Here is a 12,415-nt window from a genome sequence, read left to right on the forward strand (position 1 = left end):
GCCCATGTTTTTTAGGTTAAGAATTTGAAAATGTTACTACTTCGTAAGTGTTTGGTTGAGAAAAGCTGTGTGGTGATAATTTTTTGTTTTATGAGGTTCTGTGTGTGTCAGGTGGAAGGTGGGAATAAGTGTTCTTTTTTAATTAACGCTGGAGCTATGTAGTTTCCTATGTAAAGTAGGAAGTTATTAGTTTCACATGAAATGTGTTTCATTTGATCAGATATTTGAAATCAACTTTGTCCCAAGTGAATTTGAACCTGATGGGTAGTGGTTGCAAAAAGGTGAGTGCACAGCACATGGATAATTGATTATGGGTGTATCATTCACATTCATCAGAGTATCAAAGAAAGTGACAAAAGAAAAAGATGTAACTAGTTAGAGCCAACATCAAAGTGTTGTGAGAAAAGGATAACAAAAATAACCCATAGATGAGTTCACGGGTCACTTACTGTTTCCTCTTCTTGTGTTCCATATTAAAGAAAGTATGCACCCCACTAGCTACATGCCAAATATTCATTCATTCACTCTTTTTTTTCCTTCAAGCTTGAATTTCAACACTATTCCAACCCATTTATCTTGAAAAAGCTGCAAATTGCACCATTCCCTCTCTCCTACTAGGAATCTGTGCAGTTTAGCTAAAAACTTATTGCCCAAAAAGTTAAATAGCTTTTTCCTTCTAAAAGTGGCTCAAAATAAAGACAATGAGTGAAACATGGTGCATATAATTAGCTTCAAAGATCACATTATTTTTATATAGCAAGAAGTGGCTTGTTCAGCTCATGGAATCAGCTCCTTCTTCTTCTTGGCTGCAAGCCTTCTTCTTAGCATTGGTTTGGTTCTTTAATTGTGGATATGTCCATGGAGCCACCCCAGCAGCAAAAATTGGTAACTTTTCAAAGGTGGAAGATGCTGGAAACTTTCATATTTACTATGGCCAGACCTTCAAAGTCATTAAGAATGCTGCGGATGGCCAGAGCTACCTTCTTCTACAGGTACTTCCCTACGGAGATATCATTTTTTACTATATCTGAGTTCTTAAGGTATCAGTAGCCATGGTCCTCATGATTTTGTTTGGGTTACTTTTGTTTGTATAAGCAAATAATAAAATGGGAAATCATAGGGATTTGTTTTAGCCTAAATAAATTAGCGTGGGTGAGAAAATTGAGGGTGTATATTCATTTTTTTTTGTCAATTGAGTAAGAGTTGGAAGAATGGGAAGCCACCACAGTACTACTAGATAGAGTGCCAATAACACCCCAGGATTTTGACTACTTGTTAAATAGAGTTTTCCACTAACCAGGTTGTGTAAATGTTATCTGATATCAAATGATACTATCTTTAGTACTTTCTCCTATTGAAGAAAAAGATGAAATATTTTTTAAGGCAAAAGGCAAAATGTATTAACCAATTGATAATTGAAATCTTCTACACAACGCTGAATGCATTTGTATGATGCACTCATCTAGTAGCCCAGGTGTAATTTTTAGATGATTGATTAGGGACAATGTTTACATGTATTAAGTGTCAAAGTCCTTTCTAATCTAAGATAGGGGAATTTTAAAATAGATCATTAGTTTTACAGCTAATAATAACAGCCTCTGACCACGTTTACTTCAATGACTCTGTTGTTCTTCTGTTGGGAATGTATGCTAGAAGAAATCAAACATAGAAATTACTGTTCTTCTAATTATTTGCATGTTTGTGGTGAATTTTTCCTGCTAAGTGTGTTTCTTGCCTACTCAATTTTCTTCTGTCAATTCTGGCAGAATAATTCAAGGATTGCTTCAAGGACTAAATATTGCACATCAAGAATTAAGTCATTTGTCATACCATTGTCAAACTATTCTGTTGATACTACTTATTTTCCAGGTATGCTTTGGATATTCCTATCTCGCTACTCAGTCTCACTCTTGTTCATTCTGTTTTTTCTTAGGAAGCAAGATTCTATAGCATATAACACCATCAATCATAATATATCAGCAAATCAATTTAGAAATCAGTTCAATGTGCCAATGCTAAAACAAATGATTTGGCTAGTCAATCTAATATTTGTTTTCTCATCACAAACTTAATGATGTCTTATCATTGACCAACATATTTTTACTGTAATTGTATCTTTCACCCATGTTGTGACTAACTTTTTCTTTTGCCTCTGGGGATTGGAACTCAAGTTTCCTTCGTAGAGGTGAGAATCTCTTACTAGCACAAGTTTACATTTTAAGGTTTTGGTGGGGTTGTCAAGATCAAGATAGAATGGATTGCATCCTTCTTAATTTTTCATATTCTTGTTTTGAATAGCTTTTAGGTTTAGTGGAGAGCTTGAAGGGCATAACCTCAGACCATGTTGCTTCTCCATGTGTGTTGAAATTATATCAAGGAGGACAGATAGAAATGTTCAACAATAGTGATTACCAAAAGCTTGCAGAGTTTTCTTCATACTTTCTTAGTGACGATGATCAGCAGTCAGCTTGCAATTTTGCAACTTTTGATCCTTTTATGGAGGATAGCCCTTTGCAGGTAAGCAACTAAAATAGCTCTTTATAAATTTTTAAAAGCCAAAAGGATCAGAACTTACGTGTAAGGTAGTGTCATGTACATGGACTACCATGATGCTTCTGAAACCAACATTTGCTTAAAGTATAGTTCAATAACCAGGAAACATTTCCCATCTAAGCTTTGATTGAGCAATGTCAAAGTTTGTGAAGTTAGTCTTTAACTCTTAATCTTAGTTCCTTGGTATTATTAGAGAAATCTTTCCTCCATAAAGGAGAGGAAAAGTGCAACAAATTTTTTTTATCTAAAAGATGGTCCTTAGTACAAGGATATTCTTGGGTGCCACTTGCTGAGTTGCTATATGGAAATCACTACCGCATAAGAGATGCCATAATCGAGGACTTCATAGAAAAAGTACATTGACATTAAAAATGAATAATATTTGTTCTATATAAGAGACCATGAATACTACTGTTAAGTAAGATTTTCATCGTGTGGGCTTTTGATCTTGCCATTAAATTTGATGGTGCCCACTCCACTTAACAGTAGGAGTCTAAATTCTGTGGACATTCTATGAATTCATCGTCATGCATGCGGGTGACTGGAGTTGCACAGTGAACAAATTTTGAGTGTGTTGCAATCTCCAGATGTGATTGAATTGTGCTTGGTGAGGCAATTGTGGTTTATCCCCATGAATATCTTAAATGCAAGTAGGTTATTGAAGAGTTCATGATATATTTTTAACTAGAGAACGTACAAAATCTCTAACTGAATTGATAGGAACCAAACTAAACTAACAAAACATAACTACTACCGTTATATGGATGATGATGATGATGATATTGGGTTAGGACTACTTAACTAAGTAGTTTCTTTACAGAGTAGTACTTTGGGGGCATTTTTTATAATCCATCGTAATCTGTCTTGCGCTGTGTCATATGTATCATGCAGGATTTCCAGAACAACAGTTTATTTTAATCTAGTCTTTCCAGCTAATTTAATCTGATTACGGGTTAAGAGCCTACTTGGAAGATTAATAAAATATTTAAGATTCAGTACACTAGTCTATGAGAAAGAGAGACACTTAGTCATTTCAGTGGTTGGATTGCTTAATGGTTTACTGTATTCATTTTGATAGAGAGCAGAATGGATCAAATTCATTGGAGCTTTTGCGAATGTGGAAGCTAGAGCTAATCAAGTCTATAGCGCAGTAAGCACACTACTCTGTCCAAGCATAACTATTTGTATGATTAAATATATTTTCAGCAACTTCTACCAACATTATGATTTGGTAACCTTGCATGTTCTTGTTGTCCAACATCTAGACTGAAATTTTTTTGTTAGAAATTTCTACTTTGGGTCTTAGTAAGCCTATGCTGTTGAAATTAGATACTGAGAATTAATGAACAGAATACAACTAACTTCAATTGTTTCAGTTGTTGACCAATGTAAATAAATCCGTATGAAGACCAAAGCACAGGAAATGCATTTATTTGTGCCGGGACAGAAGAATTTGTTCAGATCATATAGTTGAAAAATGTCCACATATTTAGTATTTTAGCTTAAAGCACAAGATAAACATATTTGATCTTAACTATAAGATAAGGTCTTACTTTTATAAGTAATTCCACTTTTGTGGCATTGTAGATTCTTGTGCAGACAGTCTGCTCAATAGAGAAATGTTAAGAACACTTTTTTTTAAACTCACGCTACTATTAACTGAAATTTATTGGGAAGTGTTCGATAGTATAGTGTATATTACTAGCAATCCCATTGCTCCATATACCAAACAGGTAAATTTCCAACTTCTTTGGTCTTCTAAACATCAAAGCATTGATTTCTGAACATGAACAAGTGTGACCAGTTTCTATGGGATAAAGTTGAAACTGCCATTAGATTAATCCTTAGAATTCTGTCATACATAACATACCGAGTGCAGAAATTTAAATGTGGAGTCCGTCAACAAATGAAAATAATGTTCAATTAGCACCAAACCATGTGTTTCCTTTCTTCTAAATGTTTTAACAATCCTTCATTAGTTTGTGCGGCAGCAAGCCTCTACTTTCTTGTGCCATAACTTTACTTTAAACTTCCTAAGTTTATATGCATAAGCTTAAAGTTGCATTTGAAGAGTATTCTACCATCTTTCCAATAATTCTGAGTTAATAAGGATTATATTTTATAATACATTTTAGCCTGACCAAGTGATTTGCTATTTTATAGGTTAAGCAGAACTATTTGTGCTTGGCCAAAATTGCCCCAACTAGGACAACATTCAAGCCAACTGTAGCTTGGATGAAGTATAAAAATGTATGTACCTTCAAAAGCACACATTCCATTACCTAATTCTTTCCCACTTCTTAAATACACCCCGTGTACCTGTACTAGAGCTTTGTTTAAATTGGTACATTATATTCTCAAATTGATTTAATGTTTTAGTTTTGTTTTAACATCTGATAAATAGCAAGACCTTCTAATCCGTATTAGCCCTTTTAAAGTTATTGCTCTTCTCTCTTCAAATCACCTGGAGCCAACTTATACATGACTTTACCCTTTTATTGATACATAAAAGTTTTTTAACGTCTGAAGTGCTATCTTTGCAGGGTGTTTGGTCTTTTACACAAGAAAAGTATCAATTGAAGGTATGAAGCACATGCTTTTAGAGAAATTAAACATGGCCCATGTTTCTCAACTTTAACTATTTTGTTCAGCATTATCACCAACCTGTGCTCATTGTTTAAATGCGTGAGTTGTAAATATGCACTATTATACTGCCCATACTTCATTTTTTTCCTATCACTTATTGTATTTTAGTTAATCTGGCGCTTATACTTTTTATCCTTCTGGTCATCACTGTAAATTTTTGTTATGAAAACTTTGCAAACAGTATGTGCAAGATGCAGGTGGAGAGATTTTGGATGCCAGCAAGAACACTTACAATATCTCTGATCCTGATGACTTGGAGGAATTTCACGCAATCCTATGTGTAAGTTGAATTATATTGCCTTAAAAGAGAAAATTAAATGCAACATAGGAACATTGAGTGACTAATATTATCCTTAATCGACATTCCTGTGTAAATCAAGTACTAAGTAGAACTTCGTAAATACTTACTAGACTACATCAGTAAAATATGTCATACAGTAACAGGAAAATAAGCATTAGGATAAGGGTTGCCTCTGACAATATGATATAGATATATACAGGATCTGATCGAACAAACTCTCTATAAACGCTTCTTGGATAGAAAAACAACATTAAAAAATGTAATAGAAACTTTCTCATATAACTTCTTTAAACTCTTGTTTTCAACTTGTGTATAAACTAATTTTAGCTCATAGAGAAACTCATTTCATTTTTTTTTTCTTTTTTAAGACATGTTTGGACGAGTTTCTCCATAAACATTTCTATGAGAGAAAAATAGGAAAAAAATTTGAAATGAGTTTCTCCATAAGTTAAAGTAGTTTATGTTTAAGTCAATTTGTTTGAGTTATTTCATATATTTACTCTATTTTTTATTTTTAACTCATATGTAAGTTAGTTTTAGTTTATGGATGAACTTATTCATTTTCTTTTTCTTATTTTTCTTTCTTAAAAATGCTTATGGTGAAACTTGTCCAACCAAACATGCTCTAAACAATTCTACAGTAATGGAATAGTCCGTTTAACATAAGATGGTGCATGAGGCTGTTAGTATAGACCTACGTTCTAATTTGTTAGAATTGAAAGAGATTCCTAGAATATAACCTGAGAAAAAGAGTTCTTTTTTTCATTTCTTTAAATTTCTTTTTATTTATTAGTTTTTGTTGACTGAACATCATTTATCATGCAGACCGTGGAAGTAGTTATTGATGAAACACTAACCTCCGATCCAACCAACTACACTTTGTCAACATTTATAGGAAATCTAAATGTTGAAGATCGTTCTTGTTTTTCCTTTATTTCAAACACAAGTCTGTGGAGATATGACAAAAGGGTACAGAACTCTATAGCTCTAGGTAAGTACGTGGATCCAAAATGCATATAATTGATAAAGACTTGGTATTTGGTATTAAGTTTTTGTAGCTTTAAGGTTTTTGTTTGTATTTGGTATTAAGTTTACTTATAGGATTGATTTATTTTGATAAAATTATCTTCTGATTTTTACAAGTCTTTATAACTTTAGTAATTTATATGACAAACTCACAAGCTAAAGTTATGTGACACAGACATTGATACTGATACGGACACTGGACACCATACACGATATGTATAATTTGACACGTGTAATATTCAAAATATAGGACATGGGGACACATATATATATTATATAAATTGACAATCAAGATTTATGTGAATAAGTATGTGAATTCTTTTTTGGTAGAAAGATGCTTCCCATGACGGGTTCAAAAGGATTTATTCCTTATTTTTATAATCATAATAATAAAACTTATACAATATTTTTTTTTTTAGAAAATTAATGTATTTGTGTTTTTTAAAATTATGTTACAATCATGCTAAAATTGTCAAAGATCTAAAAAATATTTTTTGAATTAGACATTTCACTGATACGTGTATGCGTGTCAATGTCTGATATGTGTGTCGGACACAGACACACAATTTAAGAGGCGTGTTTGAGTCTCATAGCTCACCAATCTTCTTTACTTAAACTAATGGAATTTGAAACATGTTTTTGTATAAATTTCTAGTGCTACTTAACTTACTTTATACTATGTGTGCATAAATTGTGAGATTTTCTTATCATGTGGTTGTGTGATAACTTTTTACCATCATGTTTTTGCATTTATGATGTTTGTGAAGACTGGTATAATGGAGCAGTGTCACAACCTCAATTGGCATTGGCAGATCTTATTGAGGTTTTATTTCCAACTGGGAATTACACGATGACATATTTTAGGAACATTGCAAAGGTATGTTGTCGCTGGAGTTTAAGGTTAAAGAAAGTGCAAGATGTATTTTTGGCATTCAAAGAGTTTGGTGTTATTTCATGGTGCAGGGAGAAGTACCAATAAATATTGGTCCTGAAATGTGTGACAGAGACACATCTATAGCAATGGATCCTACCATAGTAGCATGTGGATGATTATCTTCCAAGCTCAACAATAGGTATAGTGTTATAAACAAAATAAACCGCCAACAATACTATTTTGTTTTATTTGTTTTATTTTTTTAAATCCCATTTTTTATTTTAGGATCTATACTTTGTATTTTGTTTTAGTTATTATTATTATTATTATTTGCAATGAACCAAGAGTATCTATAATTTGATAACCGTTCTCTCTACATTTCATCTCCTTTGATTAAAGAAAGGATTTTCATTCCTTAATAAATAATACTATTCATTATTGGGAAGCTTAGATGATTTCTTTTTATTACAAATATGACATATTAATTTAATATTCAAATTGTAAACACTTTTATAAATTATTATTAAAAAAATGACAATATATTTTTTCCTTATTCCATATATAAAATCATATAATTTGAGGCTATATATTGAGGTCAAATAATTTCATATCATACAATAATGGGTGATTTTCCCCATTTTGTTTTTTTTTAACAATGCGTACCACTTAAAAATTCCTCCCAATTTTTTTTTTGTGTAGTTATCGTATGATAGAGTTAGTTATAGTCATGATCATGTTAAAGTAAGTTTGTTCGAGAGTTCTTCTATAAAATAATAAATTTTGCTTCTAAAAACAGAGGCTTTATCCAGTAAAAATAGAAGTTGGGATAGTATACTTTTAAATTATTTTCTAAACATAATGTATGATTTCTTATTTTATTTTTAATTAACTCCATACACACTATAAACAAATGTTTTTTTAAAATATTTAATTGTCATAAGACATAATTTTTTAATGGAAACTGATACCAAGATTCTACTTTTATTTATTTATTTATTTAATTTTATACACAAATCATAATATATATATATATATTAAAATAAGTTATATAAGTTATTCATTTAAAAAATGTATTTATTTTCATTAAAAAAATTCCTAATAAACAATTAAACTAAATACCTTAATCTATAGACTATGAAATTAAAATTTAGAGCAATTATAAAATTTAAAACTATAAAAAAAGTACAGTGAGATACAAAAATATAAATCATATTAATTTCAAATTTTTTGTAAAAAAAAACAAAATCAATATACTACAGTCACTTAAAATATTAGAGATATTATTTTATTTCATATATTCAATCCATTATTTCAATTTAGATATATACTTTTTTAATAATACCTTATTATATTTTTTTATCTTTGTTGCATCTATTTTTCACAGTTAATTCATATCTTTGCAAAGTTGTTTCCACATCTTTTTTTTTTTCTTTTTTAAAAAATTATTAATTTTTTTTTTAATTTCTAATAGTTTTTTATTAAAAAAATTATTTTTTTCCACTATAATATAAAATAGTCATTGTCATGTCACATGCTCGAAGTTCTTGCTGATGATGTATCGTGTTTTGTCAAGTAAAATAAAGAAAATGAATAAGACTGATTTACATGGGAAGAGTACACTAGATAGTTCAGAATGTTTCATCCTATTATCATCATCTTCCAAGCTTTTATGTACATTAATTTGTTTCATTCCTCCTTCTTTCTTCACTATAATTTAAAATGTAGTGATGGACAATGGTCCATATATCCATATATTATTAAAGATATCAACCTTGTATTTATTTAGAGGTAAATCATGTGATAATTTTTATGAAGAAACAAATTTTTTAATAAGTTTGTGCTAAACTTTAATATATATTTTTTTAATTTATTGCATGTTAACTTTTTTAATAAATATATATGAAATAATTATTAAAAAAACTTGAATACATGTTCAATTACTTTAATGAATTCAAACAAAATTAATCAAATTAAAAAGTTTTTACAACCTCATTTTATATGTGGATGACATTTTTGTTTTAAGCAGGGCAGATAATAAGTCTTTTAAAAATCCGAGTATTTTTTTAAAAATATGTGGATAATTCTAAGAGTAGGTTTTTCACCATGAATAATTCTGCAAGATTTGTCACCAAAATTCAATTTTCTTTTGTTTACCTTTCACTTATTTAGGAGTGTCTATCTTTGTTGGTGTTTCAAGGGGTCGTTTTCTTGAACCTTTGGCTGATAAAGTCAAATTGAAGTTTGCTTCTTGGAAAGGTAAATCTCTTAGCATGATTGGTCGGATTCAGTTGGTCAATACGGTGATTACGAGTCTTCTAGCTTATAGTTTTAATTTGTGTAAATGACATGTTTCTCTTCTTAAGCAAGTTAAGCAGTGGTGTCAAAATTTTATCTAGATTGGTGATATTCTGAAAAAAGGTACAACTACTATTAATTGGACTACGATTTGTTCTCCCCTTAAGAATGGAGGTTTGAAGATTATTAACCTTCATCATGAAAACAATCCATATCTTCTTAGGCTTGCTTGGAACTTTGCTTATAGCAACAAACCTTAGTCTTTGGTCTTGAAAGTCAGGGTTCTTAAATCAAAATACGAGTTTCGAATGGTTTATAGATCCTCATCTCTTTAGCCTGGAATTAAGCAGTTTTATTCTACTATACTTGATTATACTTATTGGACTGTTGGTACAGGTTCTTTTATTAATTTTTGGAATGATAAATGGTGTGGTACTATTTCTTTAGCGAATATTGTAGGATTATCTGATGGTACTAGCCTTTCGGATATAGTCTCACAGTTTTGGACAGGTGGTGATTGTAATATTTCATTGTCTTTACAGCAAATGTCTCATCTTTTTAGTCATATCATGGTTAGGGAGGAACATGATATTTCCAATTGGATCTAAATGAGTTTGGTCGTTTCACTCTTAAATTGGCTAGAACTTTTTTCTTGGATCCAGAAGCTCCCTATGGTTGGGGTAAATTTATTTGGTCTTCATATCTTCCGCCTTCCAAAACTCTTGTCATTTGGAAAGTTTTTCATGGACAGCTTCCTACATATCAACATATTCAAAATAAAGGTTTGCATATTTGTTCTATGTGTACGTTTTGTGAAAAACACGAGGAATCTATTCAACATTTATTTTTTTGAATGTTCTAATGCTTTGCCTATTTGGAGTTGGGTTCGATAGATTTTTCCTATTTCTCATTTATCTAATATTGATGATTTTCTCTCTTTTATTAAGAATGATGGTAGTCCTTTGGTTAAATTGATTAAGCTTGTTGTGATAAATTTTTCTATTTGGATGATATGGCGTATGAGGGATTATGCTCGTTTTCAGGATAAGATTGAGGTTTCTATGGCTATTTCGGATATTAAATATTTAACTCGTCTAGTGAGAAATTCATTTAAAGCTTTAATGAAGAATGATATGTTGGATTTCAACGTAATCAAGTTTTTTGATATTAATACTCGTACTGGTAAAGTTTTTCTAGTCATCTTCATGTTAGATGGGAGTTTCCTTCATCAGAGGCTTAGTTCAAATTAACACTGATAGGGCTGCTAGGGGATATCCTGGTCTTGCTACTTGTGGGGGTATTTTCCATGGAAGTATGGAGGAGTTTCACTATAAGAAAATCATTAAATAGAAACCAACTTTTAAAGACCAAAATAATTAGGTGCAATGGTAACTAAATTAGAGACCATTTTAGAAACTAAAAAATATTGGTTTCTAAATTAGTTTATATTATTGTTAAATACTTTCTAAATTGGTATCTAATTAGCTACCAAGGTTTTACTACCAATTATTTAAATTCTAAATTTGGTAGCAAAAACATTGGTTGCTAATTAGATATCAATCTAGAAACCATTTAACAATAATAAAAATTAATTGAGAAACCAAAAATTTATTTAGTTCCTAAAATAGTCTCTAATTTAGTCACTATAGCAACTAATTATTTTTTGTCTCTAAAATTAGTTTCTATTTCATGATTTCATGATTTTCAACTAATTAGGTTTTTGTCTATTGTGCTCTGGTTGCTGAGTTTTACGAGGGTTATACATGTACGGAGGAAAATCAAAAGATGAGGCTTACTAATATGATTTTGCTTTGGTTTATGCTGCATTTATTGTCAGGACTAATGTTTCTTGGATGTTTTATAATCATCGATTAAATACTTGTCTTAATTATTATGGGAAAATCAGGTTTAGGGTTACTCATATTTTTCGTGAAGGAAATGCGTGTGCTGATAAGTTGGCTAATTTAGGATTTATTCAAATAAAATATTTTCATTTGTATAATAGGCTACCATTTAGTCTGTTCTTAGAATTCTTTATCTATACCTATATATAAAGGGGATTCCCCTTCTAAGTGCCATATAATATTATTTCAATTTTATTCTTAGATTTATATTTTATTTCATTATTTTAAAAATTTAAAAATATATTATTTCATTTTTTTAACAGTTTTAAATGTATAACAGAAATATATAACAGAAGAGATAACATTATTTTTAAAAATCAAAACTAAATATATCTTTTTCTCCCATCATTTTCTCCCATTATTTTCTCTCATCAAACGATCTTTTCGTCTTCATATTCAAATTCATATTCAAAATATGAGAAGTCATTCTTACGTTCCACGACCACGAACCCAGGAACCCAACCAGTAAGTGTTGTCTTTCAATTATAAAATAGAAGATGAAATTGCAAATAGAAGATGAAATTGCAATGTATGAATTTACTTTTATTTTTTATTTTTTATGTTTTATTTATTGATAATAATATTATTCTTATTGTGCTAATACATAAAACATTGAAAGGGAAAGAACGTACCGCTGCAATTGTCAGGTTCAGTGCCATGGCGGTAATGGATTCCGACTCAACATCGAGTGTGGAACGGAGGACGGTAGTAACGAAGTCGGCGATTTTGATTGACTCACCGCAGACTAAGGCAAGGAGAGAGTTGTTCGATGGGCCACCGGTGTAGAATTGTGGCAGAGTGGACTCATAATGGTAG

General features: G+C 30.7%; 1 protein-coding gene across 1 annotated transcript; it reads left to right on the forward strand.

The window, feature by feature from the left end:
• Positions 1-519: 519 nt before the first annotated feature.
• On the forward strand, positions 520-7,740 carry LOC137831649 (plant/protein). Its single transcript, XM_068639412.2, has 11 exons — positions 520-992; positions 1,767-1,869; positions 2,172-2,185; positions 2,299-2,517; positions 3,632-3,703; positions 4,717-4,803; positions 5,097-5,135; positions 5,381-5,479; positions 6,326-6,491; positions 7,294-7,403; positions 7,490-7,740. Exons 1-11 carry the CDS (start codon positions 780-782, stop codon positions 7,574-7,576), a joined length of 1,209 nt encoding a protein of 402 aa, XP_068495513.1. The 5' UTR covers positions 520-779; the 3' UTR covers positions 7,577-7,740.
• The last annotated feature ends 4,675 nt before the right edge of the window (positions 7,741-12,415 follow it).

Source organism: Phaseolus vulgaris, chromosome 6 (genome assembly GCF_051622355.1).
Source record: "Phaseolus vulgaris cultivar YP4 chromosome 6, ASM5162235v1, whole genome shotgun sequence".
Taxonomy (NCBI): Eukaryota; Viridiplantae; Streptophyta; class Magnoliopsida; order Fabales; family Fabaceae; genus Phaseolus; species Phaseolus vulgaris.